General features: G+C 37.4%; 1 protein-coding gene and 1 long non-coding RNA gene across 6 annotated transcripts in view; one reads left to right on the top strand and one right to left on the bottom strand.

The window, feature by feature from the left end:
* Positions 1-26,093, bottom strand: part of thsd7bb (thrombospondin, type I, domain containing 7Bb) — an 86,312-nt gene that overhangs the window by 18,032 nt on the left and 42,187 nt on the right. For all 5 annotated transcript variants that reach the window (XM_048172751.1, XM_048172749.1, XM_048172747.1 and 2 more), the window contains 13 exons: positions 23,502-24,342; positions 19,911-20,159; positions 19,399-19,559; positions 18,704-18,859; positions 18,071-18,271; positions 8,573-8,764; positions 6,505-6,745; positions 6,310-6,425; positions 6,075-6,207; positions 4,626-4,729; positions 1,165-1,356; positions 767-1,075; positions 342-520 (listed from right to left, as the gene is read on the bottom strand). In XM_048172751.1, the coding sequence (XP_048028708.1) occupies positions 342-520; positions 767-1,075; positions 1,165-1,356; positions 4,626-4,729; positions 6,075-6,207; positions 6,310-6,425; positions 6,505-6,745; positions 8,573-8,764; positions 18,071-18,271; positions 18,704-18,859; positions 19,399-19,559; positions 19,911-20,159; positions 23,502-24,342 (3,074 nt within the window). The remainder of the gene's footprint in view (positions 1-341; positions 521-766; positions 1,076-1,164; positions 1,357-4,625; positions 4,730-6,074; positions 6,208-6,309; positions 6,426-6,504; positions 6,746-8,572; positions 8,765-18,070; positions 18,272-18,703; positions 18,860-19,398; positions 19,560-19,910; positions 20,160-23,501; positions 24,343-26,093) is intronic.
* On the top strand, positions 10,656-23,851 carry LOC125256612. Its single transcript, XR_007182151.1, has 3 exons — positions 10,656-11,028; positions 19,967-20,165; positions 23,713-23,851. It is a non-coding gene; the product is annotated as an uncharacterized LOC125256612 (long non-coding RNA).

Genomic DNA, 26,093 nt, shown 5'->3' with positions numbered 1-26,093 from the left:
TGAGACTGCTTCTTATTTATGGGAATAATAAAAAAGGAATGAGTGGATTTTTAACATTATAGGCTGGTTGTTTACACACACTGTGGACACACATCGGAGTTCAAACACCTTATAAAAGTGAATTTTGCATAATAGGTCCCCTTTAAATGGACTGAACAGCTCTACTGTCAATCTCAATTGTAAATCTAATGCTAAATGTCTCTGGATATTTTAAGTTATCAGAACAACTCTGGTCTTATTTGGACTATTTAGTTTGTTCATTTCTTATAAGATCAATAAAGTAAAAGAAAATTAACCTCCCTCAATAACAAAAAAAAACTGAAGTGAAAAATAATTCTCACCTGATTTTTGTAATTGAGTTTTGGGCAGGGTCGACCTCCATTGAAAGGCTTCTCTCGTAGCCACTGAGAGCGAACTTTTACACCCCCACCACAGGAGGCGCTGCAGGTGGACCAGTTCGACCACTCACTCAACTTACAGTCCGTAGAACAGGGCACATGACACACTTCCTCTTCATAACCTGTAACAGCATACATGGCACTTACTTGGAGATGAATTTAATATAGTATAAATAATAATAGTAAAAAAAAGATAATATTTAATATATGTTTAAAATATTAATTTAAATAATTAAAATTAGATAAACTGGAATAATTGGAATAATTATTGGAATATTTATATATATATATATATATATATATATATATATATATATATATATAAAATTTAATATAATATAATATATATATATTGAAGAGCACATCACCAGGGCTGCTACAGAGATCTGGCTCCACCAGCTTTCCCAGGTGATCCAGACAGGCAAGAGCTCTATAGCGCTTCCCGTGCCCACACTCGCTGTTCTTCCTTTGAGCTTGCCAGTCCTGGACTGTCTTTTGGCCTTGGTGGGAAACTCCTTGGATGAAAGGATGGCCAGCAATGTTCTTTGCTGGTGAGAGCAAACAAGGAGACCAAGGACCCTGAGGCTGGGTGTGAAAATCAGAACAAGGACAGGCTTCTTTCTCCAGGAGAGGAAACAGCTCCTCCTGTTGACATCGCCAGCGCTTTTTACTGCGACCTGAGAGTTTGGATGGAAGTGCTTGGATGGTGTGTGTGCTTTCAGAAAACATTGTTATAATCAGAATAATTCATGGTTGAACATGTTACCTATCAGAGATCGGGTACGAGTGCGCCAACTTCCACAGCCTTGACACTGGCTGAATCTGCTCCAGGAGGTGAAGCTACATTCATCTCTACATGGCACACGGCACTCCTTCACCGAGACGGGGATCACTCCTGCCCACCTCACGCAGTCTGTCATATCTGCTGGAGAATCATCTGCACCAACACATGACACCTCTGCAAACATGACAAAGAGGGACTATGTCAAACCTATGGAAGCTAGTTTCTGCCACTAAATAAAAAATAAAAAAGGTAATTGTGACTTTCTCACTCACAATTCTGACTTTATATCACAATTTTGACTTTATATCGCGCAATTCTGACTATATATCACAATTCTGACTTTATATCACACAATTCTGACTATATATCACAATTCTGACTTTATATCTCGCAATTCTGACTTTATATCTCGCAATTCTGACTTTATATCTCGCAATTCTGAATTTATATCACAATTTTGACTTCATATCACAATTCTGACTTCATATCACAATTCTGACTTTATATCTCGAAATTCTGACTTTATATCTCGAAATTCTGACTTTATATCTCGCACTTCTGACTTTATATCACAATTCTGACTTTATATCATAATTCTGACTTTATATCACAATTCTGACTTTATATCTCGAAATTCTGACTTTATATCTCGCAATTCTGACTTTATATAACAATTCTGACTTTATATCACAATTCTGACTTTATATTGCGCAATTCTGACTTTATATCACAATTCTGACTTTATAACTCGCAATTCTGACTTTATATCATAATTCTGACTTTATATCACAATTCTGACTTTATATCATAATTCTGACTTTATATCACACAATTCTGACTTTATATCACAATTCTGACTTTATATCATAATTCTGACTTTATATCACACAATTCTGACTTTATATCACAATTCTGACTTTATATCACAATTCTGACTTTATATCATAATTCTGACTTTATATCACACAATTCTGACTTTATATCACAATTCTGACTTTATATCATAATTCTGACTTTATATCACACAATTCTGACTTTATATCACAATTCTGACTTTATATCATAATTCTGACTTTATATCACAATTCTGACTTTATAACTCGCAATTCTGACTTTATATCATAATTCTGACTTTATATCATAGTTCTGACTTTATATCACACAATTCTGACTTTATATCATAATTCTGACTTTATATCACAATTCTGACTTTATATCATAATTCTGACTTTATATCACACAATTCTGACTTTATATCACAATTCTGACTTTATATCATAATTCTGACTTTATAACTCACAATTCTGACTTTATATCAAAATTCTGACTTTATATCACAATTCTGACTTTATATCATAATTCTGACTTTATATCACACAATTCTGACTTTATATCACAATTCTGACTTTATATCATAATTCTGACTTTATAACTCACAATTCTGACTTTATATCACAATTCTGTCTTTATTTCACACAATTCTGACTTTATATCACAATTCTGACTTTATATCATAATTCTGACTTTATATCACAATTCTGACTTTATATCACGCAATTCTGACTTTATATCACAATTCTGACTTTATATCATAATTCTGACTTTATATCACAATTCTGACTTTATATCACAATTCTGACTTTATATCACACAATTCTGACTTTATATCACAATTCTGACTTTATATCATAATTCTGACTTTATATCACACAAATCTGACTTTATATCACAATTCTGACTTTATATCATAATTCTGACTTTATATCACACAATTCTGTCTTTATATTGCGCAATTCTGACTTTATATCACAATTCTGACTTTATATTGCGCAATTCTGACTTTATATCACAATTCTGACTTTATATCACAATTCTGACTTTATATTGCGCAATTCTGACTTTATATCACAATTCTGACTTTATATCTCACAATTCTGACTTTATATCATAATTCTGACTTTATATCATAATTCTGACTTTATAACTCACAATTCTGACTTTATATCATAATTCTGACTTTCTATCATAATTCTGACTTTATATCATAATTCTGACATTATATCACACAAATCTGACTTTATATCACAATTCTGACTTTATATCATAATTCTGACTTTATATCACACAATTCTGACTTTATATTGCGCAATTCTGACTTTATATCACAATTCTGACTTTATATCACAATTCTGACTTTATATTGCGCAATTCTGACTTTATATCACAATTCTGATTTTATATCTCACAATTCTGACTTTATATCATAATTCTGACTTTATATCATAATTCTGACTTTATAACTCACAATTCTGACTTTATATCATAATTCTGACTTTCTATCATAATTCTGACTTTATAACTCACAATTCTGACTTTATATCATAATTCTGACTTTCTATCATAATTCTGACTTTATAACTTGCAATTCTGAGAAAAAAAAGTCAGAATTGTGACACAAAAACCTTTTTTATTTCATGGCGGAAACAAGCTTCCATACAAACCAGTGTTATCATTCCGATTACTATTAAAGTTTTTTATATTTATTTCTAAACATTTTTTTATTTATTATGGTTTTAGTTTAAGTTAACTATAATAACCCAGTGTCAAACATAATGAAATATCCATTTAATGTGATAAAATGAAAATTTTGTCATAATTTACTCACCCTCTTTCTTTCTTTGTATTTTAAACATTTTCTTAGTGTTTTTGTCCATGAAATGAAAGTCAAAGGGGCCCAGTGTTGTTTTGTACAGACTTTGTACGGTCAAAAATATTCTTCAAACTCTCACTTATGTGCTCCAATGAAGAAAGAAGAGGTTTTGAATTACATAAAGGTGAGTAAATAATGACAAAACTTCCAATCCCTTAAAAGTGTAAAACTATGTTTTGGGGCCGACTGTAACACATTGGTCACATTCTAAACACATTCTTATGTAAATCGTCCCAATGAATCAAATGCAACAAAATGATTTTTTACAAATGATTTACATAGATAATCGTTCTGCTTGTGTTTCCTGAAGCCCAGTGTGCGCATCTTGACGGAGTAATTGATTTTCTTAAAAATACCCTGTCTCACTATCCAAAACTGACAGGCAGAATCTGGTTCCGCACACTGCAAACCGCTCTTTGAAAGGAACCCAGCTGAGTCTTGATAGGCTTGCACTTGCCATTAAAATTACATGAAGCACCAGAAAGGGGACTTTAAAACAGCTGGGAGACAAAGATGTCAGATGTCACACCACGCTGTGTGTCCTCGCTGAGATTTTGACAACTATATAAGATGGGAATATGGGGAAAATTGCCAGAAAAGAAACCTTTAGGCAGCCCTGAAGTCCCTCCCTCTGAATAGCTAAGATAAGTTACAGTCCTACAGTAACCCCTGGTTTTGCGGAACTTTCCTAATAAAATTTTAAATCATACAGAGATCCTAATCTGTCACTTACCTCTTGTCTCTAGTCCAATACCGCATGCCTCTGCGGGCCCACCCACAGCCTGCCTCACCGAATCAGGTACCAGAACGCACTGATGCCAGCGGTGGGTCTGCCATCTGCCAGGAAACATCCGTGCACAGAAAACATGTTGTAGTGTCTGGCTTATATCCAATTATATTTTATAAACATTTTGTATTTTGTTGGCACATTTAGTAGGGATACACATGACCATTTTTTAATGGAGTAACACCACATGGTTTTATTATATTTGGGGATTTGTCTTATAGGATCATTTTAAAGGTGACATCGAATGAAAAATTGAATTTACCTTGGCATAGTTGAATAACAAGAGTTCAGTACATGGAAAAGACATACGTTGAGTTTCAAACTCCATTGCTTCCTCCTCCTTATATACGTTACGTAACAGTTGGGATCATTAATATGTACGACCCCAGTATTTGCATATGCCAGCCCATGTTCAATGCATTAGACAAGGGCAAAACGTCTGGATCTGTGCACAGCTGAATCATCAGACTAGGTAAGCAAGCAAGGACAACAGCGAAAAATGGCCGATGGAGCAATAATAACTGACATGATCCATGATATCATGATATTTTTAGTGATATTTGTAAATTGTCTTTCTAAATGTTTCTATAGCATGTTGCTAATGTACTGTTAAATGTGGTTAAAGCTACCATCGTTTATTACTGTGTTCACGGACGTTATTTTCATTTTTTAAACATTTTCAGTCTGTATGATTCATAAACACAACTTTTAATTCTTTATAAATCTCTCCAACAGTGTGTGTAATGTTAGCTTAAGCCACTAAGCACTATCAAACTCATTCAGAATCAAATTTCAACATCCAAATAAATACTATACTCACAGGAATCGATGCATGCATACAGCATGAATGGCGAACACTTTGTAAAGATCCATTTTGAGGGTTATATTAGCTGTGTGAACTTTGTTTAAATGCTGTTTAAGGCAGTTGCAAGCTCGTGGGCGGGGGAGCACCAGATTTAAAGGGGCCGCGCGCTGAATCGGTGCATATGTAATTATGGTTGAAAATAGGCAGTTAAAAAAATTAATTAAAAAAAATCTATGGGGTATTTTGAGCTGAAACTTCACAGACACATTCAGGAGACACCTTAGACTTATATTACATCTTGTTAAAACTAGTTCTAGGGCACCTTTAAAAAATATATAGTCTGTAAGGGTACATTATAAACATTTATTCAGTTTTATATGAATTGTTTTTTTCCCTAATTTTTATGGATGCTGAAATTTTTAAATCAGGAAAATTCTAGTTTACAGTTTTCCTACCATGCTGCGCAAAAGGACACATTCAATTGATCAAAAGTGACAGTAGAGACATTTACTAGCTAACTTGTTCTGTTAGTAAGTCCAAGGCTTATCCAACTTTTCCTATTTAAATTATTAAACCATTTCTCTCTTTACCTGTAAGTTGGGCACAGCGGAGGTGGATCACATTCTCTCTCCTCATAAAGAGTGTCTGGGCACTCTTGACCTCCATTTGCAGGTCTCTGGATAATGATCCTGTGACGGGACTGGTTCGGTGCTGTAGCATTCTCTAAAGAAGCAAAAATGATCACAGTATAGGAAAAATATGAAAAGGTATAACATTTAGCTTGTCAAGTTGCGCCTTGTTAGTGTTAGCAGAATATGTGCTTACCTGATAAACAGGAAGAGGGACAGGTGCTCCATTCACTGAAAGGTGTGATGATGCAGTCAGTTTTGCAAGGTAAAGGACAAGACCGTATCGAGTCAGGACGAGAGGATTCAGGACACCTGAGGTAGAATCAAGACACAAGAAATCGTCATAGAAGTCGACACAGAATTTGGGATGAAAGATTTTGTGTTTCTTTACCGTTTTGGCAGTACGTGTCCATTCCCAGCTCTCCTGCACGTGACTTGGCGCATCTGTACCCCTGTACCGCAGGTGGCATCATTCTCCATCTGGGCTGTGCTGTTACCGTCACTCTCGTCTGTGATGGTGTTTGGCATACAGGGATCCCAAGGTGAAGTATCCCAGTAGTACACTGTGCATGGGTGCGTGCTGCAGGGTCTCCACTGCTGCAGCTCAGGAGCCGGAGGACATGGCTTTCCATCTACAACCAAACAACATTGCTTAGGATTTTTTTTTAATATCCCATACTTATTTATTTATAACTGCAACTGTAATATGGCACTATGGCATATCAATAGATACACACTGACCTAGACCAACCCATCACAGAAAACCGTCTGCATTTTTACATAGAAAAAAGATCAGTTAGTACGATTTACTAAGCTGTTTTCCTCACAAGGACCATAAAACAAGGACAAGGATTTTGGATATTGCCATCTTTGTGGTATACCTGAACCACACACATGTACATATTTAAGGACAAAGGACCATGTGTTTGAGAGGTCAAATGGAGGGTATGTTCTTGATGGGTGTCTCATAAAGTAAGAATGTATAATTCATAGGAAAGAGCTGATTTATGGGGACTAGCATAAAAGAAACATGCCTGGGGATGACAGGACAAAGACTAATAGAACAACGTTTTGAAATGGGGATAAGAGATTTGGACTCAGAGTAAATCAGAGTCTAGAGTTTTAAAAATGAGGTATTGTGAATAATTAAACTGTAAGAATCAAAAAGGACTTTAATAAAGCCCAGTATACAAGAGCTTCTGTACTAAGTTTTTGTGCAACAATTCCTACAAACGTTACGTTTCCAACATGTTTTCATATATTTCTTGCATCGTGTGTCGAGTGCTTACAATATTATTTTGCAAGACACATAACCAATAACATCATCTTTATCATAATGAAAACATGCGCTATTGAACTTGTGTTTTCTTATGAAGTATATTAGCCCACAAATAGCAATAGCCACTATTACACTAAGTGAAAATTTTCTTTGCACCTAGCGTAAATAATTGCAAGATGCAATTTATACTTAGTGCATTATAAACAGTATGCAATAATAATAATAGCCTATATACAGTGTATATGATCATTTTTATTAAAATCATTCACGGATGCCGCCTTATTGGGACATTACGTCCAGCTACGTGGCAAATTTGAGATATGTTTAACTTTATGCAAATGAAGAGCGAATTTAGAGAGTGACAACCAATAGGAGTGAGGTTTCTTTTGTAATTTTGTCTGGCTCAATCGAACAATGGTGGGCGGAGTTATTGTAAATTGCATGGCAACTTGCACTGTGTGTTAAAGGTCCCGTTTTTCGTGTTTTTTTGAAGCTTTGATTGTGTTTATAGTGTGCAATATAACATGTGTTCATGTTTCGCGTGTAAAAAAACACAGTATTTTTCACATAATTTACTTATCTGTATACCGCTCTTTCCACTGTCATAAAAACGGGCTGATGACTTCCTTGTTCTATGAAGTCCCGCCTTCAGAAATACGTAACGAGGTCTGATTGTGCCAGCGGTTCCTGTGTTGTGATTCGACAGCAGCTTAGCGCTCCTTGCCCGGAAAGGTCACGCCTCTTACCATAACGTAGAGATGCACGCGCTCAGTGTTATTGTAAACATGTCTTTAATTTTACCCTATCAATTTGAGCCGGAATCAGACCCGGTGATTGGACTGCGGGATGAAAATAACAGCGTTTCGACGACATGGCGACAAACACACTCTACAAACGCAACTCTTGTGTATTCCTGTGGGCAGAGGTTAGTCAAAAAACTGTTTTAGTGACGTCATTAAAGAAGGAAGTAGAGGGATGTAGTCCAAACTGGCCGTTCGATGTAGGCGACTTCTGTTAAATAAAATATCTCGCTTGGCATTGAACTTTGAGCTTTAAAATTTTACAGATTTTATTTATACTCTAACAACAACATTACACACTAACTAAAGTTTGAAACATGGGATCACGAAGAACGGGACCTTTAATAGACACTCCAAATGTTTAATCTGACTGGACTCACGCTCCCCAGGAAGAGCCAGAACAAGACGTGAGCGACTTTGTTTCCCCTCTTGGTGTTTACTGGAGCAGGATTGGGAACAGGATGTCCAGGAACCCCAGTGTCCCAGCACACAGTCTCCAGGACAGGGCATCTCACATGGCTTCAGGACTGGAGGAGGATCTCCTGAGCATTGATCACTAGCAACTGGCTCACCTATAATGCAAAGATAAAGGCAGAAAGTTTGATTAAATAAATCTAATCAGAAAAAAATGTCCCTGTTCTCTCTCTCTTTCTTATTTTCTTTATTTATACCAACATGTAATGTTTATCTTTTCTCATTTTCCTTCTTAAATAACACACATTCTTTCTCAATAACAAGCATATTTAATTAACATCTTATTCTAATACAACAAAAGAAAATATGCAATTAAATTCATTGCTAAGAAACAAAATTAGACCATTGAAATAATTATCATGGTTTGTTCTGAGCGCAGGAATCTCTGTTTCCTCTTATCTTGCACCTAACAACCACTTTTCTTTAATTAAAGTAGAATAATATGCAAATAAGATGTTTAATAGCATGCTGATTGCTCTATTCTTTCCTCAAAGACCATGATTGGGCAACATTAAGGCAATTTTTTAATTAACAGACAGCTTGAAAATAATGATCTGCTAATGAATGCTGAAGTAAAATATCAACGCTAAACTTCACTCAGTTCAGTTTGGAAAATACTCTGAAGGGTGTCCTAAATGCTTCAGAAAAAAAACATTAAAACAAGATTCAATGGCACTTTTTTTTTAAACATTAACCAAGCGCAAGGGTTATTAATATAAACTTAATAAGATAGAGTCTCATAAATAATTTTTAATAAGTTTCAGTTAATTCAGTTTTTTTGTTTTAATCAGAATTTTAACAATATTTAGTGTAGTTAATGCTTAAAACAAGGGGGGCAAAAAGAAAAATAAGCTTAAAAAACTTCTAATCTCAATACTTCTATAAGCTCCACCTCAGTGAGGAAAGATCAGCTCACATATACAAAAACAATCTCGCAGAAGATCTTTTTATTTGTGAGATTGGAATGAACAATAGAACAATATACTCAAGAACATAATCAACTAGTAGAAGATGCTCCTCAGGTTGTTTATGAGATAAAGGAACAAAGATAAAAAGCGAGTAATAAACCTAGACAGACTCTCTTCTGAGAATCAGATATTGGGGCACAATGGTTCATTTCTTCATTACATCTTAGATGCAGGAAGGGTAACATTTCCTCAATTGATGTTAGGCCCTAAAATCAATCTCTCTTAATCATATTTGTTGCCCAAGATAAAAATGCACAAACAGAGCATTTTTTAAATGCACAGCTCTTAAAATGTATTTTTATGACCTTTGTAATCACCATCTGTTCTGTTGTGTTATAAGGGTTTGTTTCATTTTCTTTTCATGGTGGCAGACGAGTTTTTTTTTACTTTGAAGTGTTGGAAGAAGCAATTTCCTAGAGCATTAAAGGGGACCTATTATGCAAAATTCACTTTTATATTGTTTTTTTAACATAATTATGTGTCTGCAGCGTGTGTACACAACCACCCTATTGAGGTGAAAATCCATCTACTCCGTTTGTTATTTTCCCCATAATTCTCGAAATAAGCCATTCAGGAAAGAACTCATCTGTGACATCACAATGGAACAGGCCCCGCCCATGACTGCCGATGGAATCTGACCTATTAGCTTAGCTCCTCCCCTGAGTGAGCTGTACCAAAGACTATAGATGTAGAAAGATGGTTCATTCCTATTAGTAATGAATGGGAGAAACTGCCACACGTCCTTGCCTTTAGAAGCTCCGGTTTCCATAGAAACCTGAGACTCACACTTAGGACTGCACATGCGCATTGGCTCATCTAGCCTGAAAAATAAGCTTTTTTTTAACGCTATTTGAGAATAAGAAACAACATTTATGGGACAGTTCATGTCGGATTTTGTTGCTGATTTAAAATATGCTATTTAATTGTGAGTTCGCCAAGCAGTTTTTGAGATTTCAGGATTCCCCCATTCAAATAGATAGGACTTGGTCTTGGATGCTGAAATAGCTACCCGGAGGCGTTGCAAATATGGCCGCTGAGTGAACAGACTTTCCTTGAAAGGGACTTTGGCTATACAGTATAGTCCGCCTTGCATATTCTCCTTTTCCTCTGATCAGGGGCGCAAGAGAGTGGCTTGCTCAACCTCTCTAGGCCATGGCAACTGAGGGGAATAGCGGCCCGGCATCCTAGCCTGTCGGCGCCGTCATGCATGCTTCTCCATTCCGGACCGCGGGTCTGATGACTCACATCTCTGGCAGCGCAGCAGTCCCTCGATGCTCCCTTCCTGGACCCATGAGGACCCACCAGGGTCCGCACAGGGGAAAAAGTCTGGTCTCCAGAGGAGAGGCGTGCTCGGCTTTTTAACAGCGGTGGTGACGGGGCTTCTTTATCTTCAGGTGTGCCTCATCACATGCTGCCAGTCCAGGGGTGCGTTTCCCAAAGCGAACTATGGTCGCAAATTCCGTCGTTACCAATAGAGTTCAATGGGACTTACGACCATGGTTCACCAACGATGCTTTCGGGAAACGCACCCCTGGTTGTTTCAGCGTCCCTCCTCTCTCTCACACCCACTCCACCTGGCGAAGGGCACCGATTTAAGGGACAGGGTGGCACTAATAATTAGGGTAAAGGCTCCAGTATAATTCAAACAAACTTCTTTTTCGTTCTTCGTTTAGGGGTAAAACAAAGTTCGAAATGCGTGACCAGCGATATACTGTAAACGAACATCTGACCCCGCCCACACTGCTGAGAGCGACGGTTACAGTATATGAATATGTAAATATGTGCCATGCACTTTCTTCTCAGTAACAAAATAAACACAACAAAAATGAGAAAACAGTAAGCATTTATTATAGAAAGCATAAGAAAAGCGTCTGATCATAACATCATGGGAATGTTAGCACGAGCTCTGCAAATTAGCACTCCAGTCACTTCATGTCTTCATATAGGACTTTATTCAATGGATTGCTTAAAATCAAGCAGCTTTCCGGTATCAAACATGAAAAACAGTGTTAGTGCCTAGCACAACTTCATTTTGTAATATAAAGCAGCTATCCAGTGTGTTCATGTTTTCACCTGCGGAGATCTTACCTCAACAAATCTACAGATCAAATGAGCCAGAGACACTTTCCACGCGAGTGAAGGCGGAGCCTCAGCGCACACCTCCTGTTACGTTATCGTCACTGACCAATGGTAGTACGAAGGTGTTTTGGTGCTGGAACGAACTTTTCCTGAAAATTCGATTTGGCAAGCCATTTCGAACTTCCAAAAAGAACACAAAACTTCGTTTTGGCCTGATTTTGTTCGAAATGACGTCACATCAGTTCGTTCTTCGATTTCGTTTGAAGTATAGACCTTATTTTCCAGAGAAACATGCGCGCCGCCATCTTTAGAATATTGTCTTTGAACTTCCGTTTTCGCGGTAGCCCTGTATATTTCTATGGCATCGCTGTTGAAGAATAATTAGCTGGTGAAGTGGATTTACGTATTGTAGAGTTAACAAAAGTTATCATGAACATTAATGTTTAAAGCGGGTGTCTTAACAAATGTCAGTAGAACGGTAAGATTTTAAAATGAGCAGTTCATTCATAAATACATAAGATCGCTGTGGAAATACAAGCCGGAAGTCAAAAGACAACGAAAAGGGGCGGGGCTACATAAGGTCTATACCGGGGCCTTAATGCTGCGTTCACACCAAACGCGAATAGAGCGTCAAATTCGCGTCTGCCGCGTCTAGTTTGCCGCTTGAACATTTTGAATGCATTCGCGCGTCTAGAGCGAAATAGACGTGCGTAAAAAACAAGCGTTTGAAGCGAAATTGACGCGCGTCCGAGGCGAAATCCGCTTCTTGTGGGAGGGGCAAGTGCTAGGCGGTTGTCTGTTTGCAAGATGGCTGATGTTGATCGTGCGTTCATCGAGAGAGCTACCGCTTTGTATTCGCAGGTCGATAAACGTGTACGTGACTCAAAAGTGAAATGTGTATTTACAACTTACCAGATTGCCCAATCTCCTCACCGACACTCTTCCAAGCGAGGTCCTTTTTATTCCTGTCTCTATAGAAGTATGAACTTGTGTCATAAATCTCTGGGTGACTGCTCACTGATAATATCAGTCGTTCCTCCATTTTGAATGAGTGACTCCGGGCGGGCCTGCCACCATAGCAGCAAGCAGGCTCCTGATTGGTTAACGCGGCGCGAATTTACGCCAAAGTTAAAATTTTTCAACTCGGGCGTCAGACGCGAATTCGCGTCAAACGCGTAAATGCACAAAAAGCACCATTCACGCGAAACGCTCAATTCGCGTCATTCTTCCGCGCCGCGCTAAACGCCTCATTCGCGCCGCGAGACCTCCAGACACGCGTAAACGCGTCTTTACATTGACTTAACATTGAAATCATTCGCGCCAGACGCTCTATTCGCGTTTGGTGTGAACACAGCATAAGGCAGCCTTTCCATCACAGCTGCTGTCACATTAATACACAGATCTAATATACACATGCGATTTCTTTCCCTGCTGTTTATGTTCATAGACATAACCGACAGTTGTGAACTTTGTGTGTTTTAGACATAACCTTGTGTGTATTTGACAGTTTAACTGCAATAAGACATGGAAGAGTACTTCACGTGAGAGAGAAAGTTTAATACTCACACCGAAAACTCTCGAAGTGTTTGGCATGGTAATGGGTATGACAATGTTATGTTTGGTCTTGGTGGATAGATCTGCTACACTGCTGCTTTTATTGCTGCTGCTGCTGTAGGTTATTGCTGTATAGGACTTGCTACTGCCAATACATACACGACACGCTGCTGTGAGCAAGTAAGAGATGCTGCTGCTGTACAATATAGCATACATGAATTACCCATAGCAGATCTACACAGGTGGAGCTGGGGAAGGTGGAGGGTTTCTGAAAGCATGCTGCACTGCTAAGGCAAATGCTACCAAAGTATTTTGAAGGTTAAGCAGCAGGAACCAATCAGCTGTGCCCTATAGATAACGATGTGATTACAAGCAGGTTGAGTTAAAGGTGCTAAAGAGGATGTTTTGTTTTATACATTTTTGCAATATTACTTGAAACTGTCTTTCCTAACTGATAAAAGACTATTTATTAGGTGCACTGAAAGGAATAATATTAATATACATCATCTGTGCACGAGGTAGGGCCTTAAAAACATCAGCCAAATGGCCCTCTGGCTTGTCAATCACTGCCGTGACATTCCTTGTGAGAGACGTGCGCGGATTGGCTCTCTGGCTTGTCAATCACTGCCATGACGTTCCTTGTGAGAGATGAGTGCGGCTGCGTGCTCCAGTAACTTTCCACACTCCACAGGCGCTGCATGCAATGTTTTTGTCAGGAGACAGGAATAACAACTGCAGATTATGAGTTACCTGCGGTGAGTCCGACATAATGAATCCACTAACACGACACAGCGAATGCCGGTGGTAAACACTCGTGTTTTCCAATACTCGTGCACGAGTTTTGGGAGGCGTTCCCTCGAAAGGAGGGGGGATTGTTCTTACGCATACGCTCATTTCAAAAACTCAGTAACAGTCTTTGGTTTCTCAGTCGACGAAAAGATCCTCTTTATCACCTTTAAAGGACCTATTAGCCTGCGCCATCCAGAGCTTCATGACAGAACTTTGTATATATCAGACGTTTAAACTGTTAGGACTTTAAAATCAGTACTCTCTATCAGTGAACTTACATTACAATAAACATCAAACTTGTGGTCAGATCACTAAAACTGGAGTGATAACTTTTGCAAATGAACCATTGAACCATGTCTGTCCTGTGCAAAACCTCAGCACCATCATCATACATTAACAAACACACAGAGATGCACTGGGTATATATATATATATATATATATATATATATATATATATATATATATATATAGGGTCCAAATATGAGGAAGTAAGTAGCTAAAATATATTTACAATATATGTATGTAAATATATTTTAACATCTATATTACAATATATTTTTTGTGCATTTTGAAATATTTTTATCATCTGAAAATATATTTTTTCATATGGGATTGTATTTTGTCATCATGACAGTACAGAACACCACTTATGTTCTCTTCAGAATATGTACAAATCTAGATTACATTGTATAAACTCATTGAACAGCTGGAATGTAATATAATGCTGTTATGGGAAAGTTAGATAAGGTGACTTTAACTGAGTGTAAAGTGATTACAACTCAAATCTCCAGCAAGAATACATTATCACTGTAAGTCAACTGCACTTCAAATTTAATGGCTTTGGCATTTCGGCTTCACCATGCATTTTATAGAACATTCTAAGTGCATGCTGGGAAGATGATGCTGTCAGGTTTACTGCATATGTGTGTGTCGGATGTAAAATTCCAGCTCCACCATGTCCAGTCATGCCTGACATTTGCTGAGCCATAAACGAACATGTTTCTCACACAGTGGTAGACCCCTTAAGACCACCCATATATTTATTTCTGATGGACAACATATGCACTGGCACTTGACATGGATGAGTGACATTACAATGAAAGACCTTAGAGGACTCCTCAGGCTCTTATAAACTTGTGTCTCCGTGCATTTGTGTGTCAAAACCGCACTGCAACACTGTGACGTGGATCTGTCTGTCTGTTCTGATCAGTTCAATGAGAAGCACAGAAGACAGATAAGAAATATGCCACATAGCTGCTGGGAGGAGAGGAGAGATGAGAGGAGATTAAAAGATAGCTGATCATTGCTTATGCGAGTAAAAATAACTAATCGCTGAAGAGTTTGAGGATGGGGATAGCAGAAGGTTGAAAGTAATTAGAGGGATGAAGGTGAAGAATGATGGGATTTAGAAAGATAATTAAAGGGATAGTTATGTAAACTCATTTAATCACCTTCATGAAATTTCTCAGGATGACTTTATGCCATGGAAGGAGATATTTTGAGGAATGTCTTGGCTGCTGTTTTCCATACAATGAAAATGAATTCACTACTGTTCAAAAGTTTGGGGTCAGTAAAAAATGTTTTGGGAAAAAGTCTATTATGCTCACCAAGGCTGTATTTATTTGTAATATTGTGAAATATTATAACCATTTAAAATAAGTGATTTCTATTTTAATATATTTTAAGGTTTAATTTATTCCTGTGATGGCAAAGCTGAATTTTCAGCATCATTATTCCAGTCTTCAGTCACATGATTCTTCAGAAATCATTCTAATATGCTGATTGACTGCTAAAGAATCATTTCTTATTATTATCAATCTTGAAAATATTTTTGTGGAAACCGTGATACATTTTTTTTCAGGATTCTTTAATTAATAGAAAGTTCAATAGAACAGCATTTATTTGAAACAGAAACATTCTATATTATAAACGTCTTTATTGTCACTTTTATTCCATTTAATGCACCCTTACTAAGCCAAAGTAACAATATATATATATAAAAAAAAAAAGGGTAAAAATCCTACTGACCTCACACTTTTGGACAGTAGTGTACAGTAGGTATGGGAGATGTCAGGCTCCACAATCTGAAAAATTCTGAACATTCTCTCATTTGCATTTGCATACATTCAAATATGGCATCTTAAGATGCATTGCACCAGAATAAATGTCATCAGTGATGTCATTTTTTACTTATTTGTATAAAAATTACTAAAACTAAACATTACAATAGATTACAAAAAGTTCTGCCTACATACAGTGGGTATGGAAAGTATTCAGACCCCCTTAAATTTTTCACTCTTTGTTATATTGCAGCCATTTGCTAAAATCATTTGTTCATTTTTTTCCCTCATTAATGCACACACAACACCTCATATTGACAGAAAAACACAGAATTGTTGACATTTTTGCAGATTTATTAAAAAATAAAAACTGAAATATCACATGGTCCTAAGTATTCAGACCCTTTGCTCAGTATTTAGTAGAAGCACCCTTTTGATCTAATACAGCCATGAGTCTTTTTGGGAAAGATGCAACAATTTTTTCACACCTGGATTTGGGGATCCTCTGCCATTCCTCCTTGCAGATCCTCTCCAGTTCTGTCAGGTTGGATGGTAAACGTTGGTGGACAGCCATTTTTAGGTCTCTCCAGAGATGCTCAATTGGGTTTAAGTCAGGGCTCTGGCTGGGCCATTCAAGAACAGTCACGGAGTTGTTGTGAAGCCACTCCTTCGTTATTTTAGCTGTGTGGTGGGCCTTCGGCCCATTCTGAGGTCCTGAGCACTCTGGAGAAGGTTTTCGTCCAGGATATCCCTGTACTTGGCCGCATTCATCTTTCCCTCTATTGCAACCAGTCGTCCTGTCCCTGCAGCTGAAAAACACCCCCACAGCATGATGCTGCTACCACCATGCTTCACTGTTGGGACTGTATTGGACAGGTGATGAGCAGTGCCTGGTTTTCTCCACACATACCGCTTAGAATTAAGGCCAAAAAGTTCTATATTGGTTTCATCAGACCAGAGAATCTTATTTCTCACCATCTTGGAGTCCTTCAGGTGTTTTTTCATGTGTCTTGCACTGAGGAGAGGCTTCCGTCGGGCCACTCTGCCATAAAGCCCCGACTGGTGGAGGGCTGCAGTGATGGTTGACTTTCTACAACTTTCTCCCATCTCCCGACTGCATCTCTGGAGCTCAGCCACAGTGATCTTTGGGTTCTTCTTTACCTCTCTCACCAAGGCTCTTCTCCCCCGATAGCTCAGTTTGGCCGGACGGCCAGCTCTAGGAAGGGTTCTGGTCATCCCAAACGTCTTCCATTTAAGGATTATGGAGGCCACTGTGCTCTTAGAAACCTTAAGTGCAGCAGAAATTCTTTTGTAACCTTGGCCAGATCTGTGCCTTCCCACAGTTCTGTCTCTGAGCTCTTCAGGCAGTTCCTTTGACCTCATGATTCTCATTTGCTCTGACATGCACTGTGAGCTGTAAGGTCTTATATAGACAGGTGTGGGGCTTTCCTAATCAAGTCCAATCAGTATAATCAAACACAGCTGGACTCAAATGAAGGTGTAGAACCATGTAAAGGATGATCAGAAGAAATGGACAGCACCTGATTTAAATATATGAGTGTCACAGCAAAGGGTCTGAATACTTAGGACCATGTAATATTTCAGTTTTTCTTTTTTAATAAATCTGCAAAAATGTCAACAATTCTGTGTTTTTCTGTCAATATGGGGTGCTGTGTGTACATTAATGAGGAAATAAAATGAACTTAAATGATTTTAGCAAATGGCTGCAATATAACAAAGAGTGAAAAATTTAAGGGGGTCTGAATACTTTCCGTACCCACTGTATAAAGAAATATTTTTAGTAAGTCACATGGACTGCTTATACTACTTCTATGGTAATTTTTTTCAGTTTCATTATATGGAAAAGAGAAGATTCCACAAAAGATATTCATACCGGTTTGGAACAACATTTTTCAATTTTAGGTGAACTATTAGGTAAGTGAACTTCATACCTGTGGTGGAGAAACACTCCAGAGTCTGTTCTTGGAATCCTGAGCCACACGATCCATTTCGTGGAACACAGGGTCCTTGTGATGTCACGTGCCACTGGAAGCAGATGGGGTCATCACAGATCATCGCTTCACTGACGTGAGGGCAATTGTCAGACTCCACCCAAGACTCGGTAATTACAGAACGAGTTCTCGTCCTGAAACCTGAAAATGAGGTGTAGGCATGCAAAATAACAAGGAAAAAAACATCAGCGATGACTCAAACCGAAACACGCTAAATGCCAACGTTTTAGCAGTTACTGTTCCCACATTCTGGCAAAATAAGCAGTGTAACAGCCAAATATCTTGGCCAAATATATATGCGCATTAAGGAAGATGAGAGAAGAAATAGAAAATGGATATATATATATATATATATATATATATATATATATATATATATATAAAAACACTTTAAAGAAAGTGTTAAAAAATAACTGTCACCTCGATGAGTGGGCGGCACCAGAGCTTAGGGTCAGAAATATGCTCAACTCTGAGATTCATACACTTTTTACATTACTGAGAGGAGAAACCAAGGACAGAGGGTGTGAATCTAATGTGTGCAATCTGGTTTTATGGGATGTTTTTGTCTCTCACCTCTTCTCCCCTGGGGTTCGAAACAGTTGTCATGGAGACAGGGTCCCCAGGGTGACCAAGGCGTGAGGGGACAATGTTTCTGACAGGGAATGAAGCAAGATTCAGCCAATGGTGGTAAAGGCCTAGCGCACAAGTTCCTGCCAACAGGCCGATTGACTAACAGTGAAAAAACAGAGAGACAGTTTCAGATTTACCATAAAAGTCCATTGGAGATATTTTCCAAACTGTTTAAAATGCATTTTTGCAGATCTTACAGAAGCTTGAACAAAAATAAATGTAATTCAAATCCGTCCTTCTCACTGTGTGGCCACAGATTACCATTTAAATCAAAAAATAGAAACACAGAGGAAACTAAATCTCCCCCTTAGTGTTCTGCCCTGAGTCTCAACAGCCTATGAAGGATTAAGTAAAATGAAAGCAATCTAGAAAATAGACTTAGATCGCTCTTCGTTCATTGTGAACGGTAGTGTCAGCTTGGCTCATGAATATTGATTAGTTAACAGGAGCTGCCACACCCACCCCCTGGGTAATATAATGATATACCGAACTACTGAATGATTACCATACTCACATAAAATGATATTTCAAATAATACTGTGATAGTACCATGGTACAAAAAAACAACAAATAAATAATTCAATCATAATTCTATGATAATGATCCATAGTTTACTTTATCTACAGTGGTGTTCTTACTATGGGATAGTACTGCGCTGTCATGGATCCGGACACAATATGCCTCTCGGGTCCGGATCCCACCTCCGCACAGGACACTGGTATTGCTATGGCGATGGTCCTGCTGACTCAAAAGAGGGGTCACCTGGCATGGATTCCAATTGGTCACCCTCCACTCATACCTGTATTTGCAGCCAATTAAAATACACATAAGACAATTCAAGTCAAATTAACGAGTCATATCTGTTCAGTCTTCTGCAATGAAACGAAAGTAGCAAAATATATTTTTTTCCATATCGTGACGTACATCCACGTGAAACGGATTATTGAAAAAAGAAAATCCATCAGTTTTTGATTAGATGAAGGCACATCTGAATGCCAGCTTGCAGTCGATTGCAAATAAGGGGTGAGTTATGTGGATGAATTTAACTAATGAGAAACAGATGGGGTGAATTTTAATTTCTTGTATTTCGAGGAAATCAAAATATTTGAAAAGATTTGGATGCGCAATTCTGGCAATGCAGTTTCTTCACCTTGGGCACAGTGGCAGTGTGTCTTCCAAAATATTACAGCTTGCTTTTTCTTCCAGGGCGGGGCATGGCTCTCCTCCACCAATGGCTGCTCTCTTCAGGCTGCGGCTCCTGCTTCTGAAGCCAGGTGATTGGTCAGATGTCCGACACGTCTTTGAACACGGACTCCACTGTGACCAATCGGACACTTTACAGTCTCTGGGCATCACACATGAACGAAAGTTTACCGGGCTGTTGTCATGGTCGCAAAGGCTGGAGGTGAAAAGGAAATTTACAGTGTCATAATTTGTTATTATTATAGAATATCATTTTATTTATTTTTAATTATATATATTAGGGGTGTAACGGTACGGATGTCACGGTTCGGTTCATGCAGTCAGACGATGAATACAATCAGTCACAGGCAATCCACACTCCAATCCAGAAGGGGGCGCGTGCGGTAATGCAATGCTGTTTGCTAATCGCCACAACAGGAAAAAGTGCAGAAGAAGAACAGACGATCTAGGCATAGAAATGTTTACGTGTAATCTCTCAACCAGTCTTCAATAAAACAGCTTGAGAATAATCTCTCACGTAGCATTACATTTACCTCAGGCAAGTCATTTAGTGTCTACAGCATGTTAGTTAACTAGAGAAATGAATTCTAGAGGGGAGCATTTCACTAAATATATGCATTATATTAACTTATATATTCATTATATTTAGGTTACTTTACCTGTTAATAATGTCATAATAATTATTTAATATGTTTAAATAAATGTGTCATGAAAACAAGTTATGACAAATGATCATATTTTAAAAAAGAATTGAAAAATAATTTTATAATTAGATTTAGAAGTTAATGCAAAATCTGTCTTATGTGCAATTTACATTTTTTTTATTTGAGTGTTGTTATTATTATTATATCTAATATCTAATATATCTACCGTATCCATACTGAACTGTGACTTTAATACAGAGGTACGTACCGAGCCATCATGTTTGTGTACCGTTACACCCCTAACATATATATATATAATTAAAAATAATTATGTAATATTAATAAATAATAATAATAATAAAAAAATCAACAGATTACAATTTCAAACATTACACTGTTTTGTTAGTTTCAAAGTGTTTCATGTTTGTTTCATTGCTTGTTTTGAAGCTGTTGGCATGCATTTAGCCTCTGGCTACCATGGCAAAAAAAGGTAGTAACATAAACAGAACATTTTTCAAGCTGTCTCTCGAACTCTCCAAGGCTTTAGTGTTGCTGCTGATTCTCGCTGAATATATTGGCATACAAAACAAGCTAAAGCAAACTATGAAATCCTGCGAGAGAGGGAGATGGGGTGGTCCGTGGGTGTTCAATTTATTCAGAAGTTTAGTCTGGCTTAATACAAATGCAAAAAAGTTTGCAAACCGCAAGGGAAATCTTGTAATCTGCAGACATAAAATGATGTTAATTTATTATGCAGTGCCTAAACGAGTGGTTCAAATAAAGATTGGCATTAGCATCTTATTGTTGGTAACAATATTGATGCTTGCTGCATAGCATAGACAACAAAACATTGCTTGCAAAGTACTGATTGCAAAGCGTGCTTGTTTGACCGTGGAATTGGCATTGAATAAATAAGGGTGGATTATTGAATTAGGGGACCACAAAATGCAATGAAATACAACAAAAATGTGCTAATCTTCAGTAAACTATTAAAAAAGTATTAGTTATAAAGGGCCAACAAAAGAATTAGATTAAATTATATTTCCATGTTTCACTGGGATGAGTTTGATGCACAAATGTGAAACACTGTTAAAATTTCACTTGGTAATGAGAGTTAAAACACATAAATCATCAAACTCAGGTGGGATATTTAAATTCAGATTTATATGCACATTTTTACATGCACAACTTCATATGCTCATCTTAAGTGTTGGATGTGTTAAAAAACTTTTCCCATAAAATATTGGTTCAGTCAGACCAGCTTCTCTTCTTTTCCTATTGAGCTATACATATTTTGTCAAATGATTCGGATTCAGAACGCTCTCGGATGGATGAACTTGAACATTTGGAGCAAATCAAAAAGCATAACTTACTTGTCTCACTAGATTTCTGCTGTTCTATAGCATGTTTGATAACGTGGATATTTTCAGAACGAATTTTTGAATTTTTCATATTCACTGCAACACACTGCAGTTCTGCGCTCTCTCGCTCTCTCTAGAGCTTATTATTGTAGTTTTCTGGAGCAACAAGTACTATTTCCATTAAAATCTAATGAAAAATTAATAAAAAACAGCAGGCTTGGGATCTTCTTGTAAAAAGAAAAGGTGAAAAGGCTTCACTTTATTGCATCACCCACAACAGAAGGTAAAATTTAGATTCTGTTATTTGACAGTGTAACCAGCAATGCATTCATAAATAAAAGCCTGTTCTCTGATGTAAACAGTATGGTACAATGGTAATCCATCTGTACTAGGAGGATAGCAGAGCTTAATACAGCAGACGCTAACATCCTCACTGTGGAGAAGCATTTAATTAAAAAAAAGGCAAATTTGTTGCATAACATTGTTTCATAACTGTGTGCTAACAGACATGTATCATTTATTCATGGTCAGATCAGTAATGAGTATTCATTGCACCTCCATTAGACTGCAGTCAATTCTGACTACATCTACAATAGTTCTTTAAAAGCTTTTATTACACAACTCTCTCTTTATTCTGCTCTTCTGGTATCTAAGTATTTTTGTAAAAAGCTAAACTTTATAATTGGCCAATTTCCAACATCCTACATCTCTTTTTTTTCTTATATACATTTTTTTTTAAACTGAAATCAATATTTTAAGGCCATTTTTCAGTAAGTAGCTGTGGGTTCTGGATTACACTGTGTGGGTTGAGTTTCACAAAACAAAACAAAACACAATAAAACAAAACAAAAAACAAAATAAAATAATACAAAATAAAACAAAACAAAACATAAAATACAATAAAATAAAACAACACAAAAAAAAACACAATAAAACAAAACAAAAACAAAATAACATACAATAAAACAAAACAAAACATAAATACAATAAAACAAAACAAAACAAACCAAAACAAAATAAAACAAAATACAAAACAAAGTAACACAATAAAACAAAACAAAACACAACATAAAATACAATAAAACAAAACAAAAAACAAAATAAAATAATACAAAATAAAACAAAACAAAACATAAAATACAATAAAATAAAACACAAAACAAAACAAAACAAAAACAAAACAAAAACCAAAACAAAACAAAACAAAATAACATACAATAAAACAAAACAAAACACAATAAAACAAAACAACACTAAACAAAATACAATAAAACAAAACAAAACAAAACAAAACAAAATAAAACAAAACAAAGTAACACAATAAAACAAAACAAAATACAATAAAACAAAAAACAAAACAAAATAAAATGGTTGGTGCCGTAAACAAATGGGTGCACTGTCTGATCAATCTGTGGATTGAGGGATGTGAGAATGGACGAACAGACTGATTCGAATGATTGGTAGATAGGTGGGTGAATAGATGGATGGATTTATAAACTTATTCACTCATTATTTCATAAAATGGATGCCCACCTTAACATGGCATTCTTCCCATCACTCCTAGTACAGCGCAGTTGCCGAGTCTGATAGCCAATTGTGATTTCCCAGGATACTTTGTGGACACTTTCATCATAATGATTTCGGTGGTGAATGCTGTCAGTGTGGCGCTTGATCATGTATGAAGCCTTGACTGTTTTTTTCCAATCAAGGTCAAGACTGAAGTCAACTTTTGTCTTTCCAATAGGTGCTGTCCCTTTAAGTCTGCAAGGGCTCCAGGGCCCCACCCACAAACTGTAGCTGTATTCCTGTTGGTCAGAGGGACAGAGGGCAGGGTGGGCATTGTCATGGTTACAGGGACGTGTCTGGGTGAGGCTGGGACAGTCTGCTCCTCCATACAGGGGTGTTGCCAGCACATGCCTGGTGCGCTGTTGGAGGGCCGACCCGCAGGTGCGGCTGCAGGTGGACCAGTGGGTGAAGGCGGAGACGACGCAGTCGATCGGGCAGGGTAACAAACACGCCTGCTCTTGTTCTGGAGGTGAAGAAAACGCTTCACACACATGCAGGCTCACCTTGGTGCTGTTAGTACGCTTCACACACACCACATCTCTCTTTTGTACTCCACGCTGAGCGGTCACACATCGATTGGCTGGGAGGAGAGGACTCGGGATGCAGGGACCCCAAGGAGACAAGCGCCACTCAAACAGATCCTTTTGCCATTCGCACATCTTCACACACACTCGCTGGTGCGGCGGCCGATCAGACGGAAAGCAACTGGACTGATGCGTGCTCCAGCCTTCAGAATGGGCACACCACACCGAGCGACTCTGGAGCCCGACAGAACCACAATCATTGGCCACACATACACCCCACACACCTACAGGAAACAAGAGAGACACACACACAGGATATGAAATGCATTGTATCACTATTGTAACCACTGTCTATTTCAGCCAGAAACAGGCACAGCGATGAGCCTCTATTCATCTCACTTTAGCACAGAAATACTGTACAGGTACATGTGGATTCAGCCAGCCAAGATGGATAATCATCTTTAATCATTTTCAAACAGCACTGTCAGAAGAATTATCTGGAGAGAAAGAGAAGGAACACTGACAAAATCTGGATCATACCCGACAAAATTCTGAAAGTATATAGGAAGCAATTGTAACATTTTAGTTAGAAGAACATTGTGATTAACTGTATCAAAGGCTTTACGCAGATCTTAAAATATAGTACCAGCTAATACTCCTTTATCAAGTCTTGATTTTATTTGCTCTATTAAGTATAAAATAGCTGTTTCAGTAGAATAATTTACTCTAAAACCAAACTGCATACAATGTAGACCATCATTAACTGTATTAATATAGGATGTCAGCTGTTCTTCTCTGTAACCTTTGAGAATACTGACAGTATGCTTATAGGTCTTTAATTTAATTACTGACTTCATAATAATCTCCAGATTTAAAAATAGGAGTAACATGTTTCCATGCAGTGGGAAAAACCTTCCAGTGAAAATTTTTAGCTCCTGTCATTACTCATTTGATTAATTTGTCATTTTAAAAATATCTTTGTGGATTTTTGCAAACATAGTATCAAATTGATAAGCGTCTCTACATTAAACAATTCTTAGTGAGATAATAACTTTTTAAACTTGTGTTTCATTAGTCATAGTTAGATTAAAACCTTGACCCACAACATCAATTGGAAGAATTGTGTCCCTTTTCTCATGCCGTTCCACACCCTTTGTTAATCTTCGGAACGGAAATTAAGATATTTTTGTTGAAATCCGATGGCTCCATGAGGCCTCCATAGGGAGCGATGACATTTCCTCTCTTAAGATCCATAAAGGTACTAAAAACATATTTAAATCGGTTCATGTGAGTACAGTGGTTCAATATTAATATTATAAAGCAACGAGAATATTTTTGGTGTGCCAAAAAAAACAAAACAAAAACTTATATAGTGATGGGCGATTTCAAAACACTGCTTCAGGAAGCTTTGGAGCATTATGAATCAGTGTGTCGAATCAGCCGTTCGGAGCGCCAAAGTCACGTGATTTCAGCAGTTTGGCGGTTTGACACGCGATCCGAATCATGATTCGACACGCTGATTCATAACACTCCGAAGCTTCCTAAAGCAGTGTTTTGAAATCGGCCATCACTAAATAAGCCGTTATTTTTTTTTTTTTTGGCGCACCAAAAATATTCTCATCACTTTATAATATTAATATTGAACCACTGTACTCACATGAACCGATTTAAATATGTTTTTAGTACATTAATGGATCTTGAGAGAGGAAATGTCATTGCTCCCTATGGAGGACTCACGGAGCCATCGGATTTCAACAAAAATATCCTAATTTGCGTTCCGAAGATTAACGAAGGTCTTACGGGTGTGGAACGGCATGAGGGTGAGTAATAAATGACAAACAAAACAAAACACAAAACAAAACAAAAAAACAAAAAAATATATGATAATATAATGTAATATAATTTTGAAATAAATTTGAGTTACTATATTCCTGTAACACTAAAGAATACTGTTCGCTTTAGCAGTAATTCTATAAGCGGTTAGGAATATTGTCTATTTAAAGCAAACGTCTAAAATTGTTATAATGTATGTCCA

This window comes from Megalobrama amblycephala, linkage group LG21, assembly GCF_018812025.1.
Source record: "Megalobrama amblycephala isolate DHTTF-2021 linkage group LG21, ASM1881202v1, whole genome shotgun sequence".
NCBI classification, from domain to species: Eukaryota; Metazoa; Chordata; class Actinopteri; order Cypriniformes; family Xenocyprididae; genus Megalobrama; species Megalobrama amblycephala.
The sequence above is the reverse complement of the archived record's forward strand: the minus strand, read 5'-3'. Positions and strand labels throughout refer to the sequence as shown.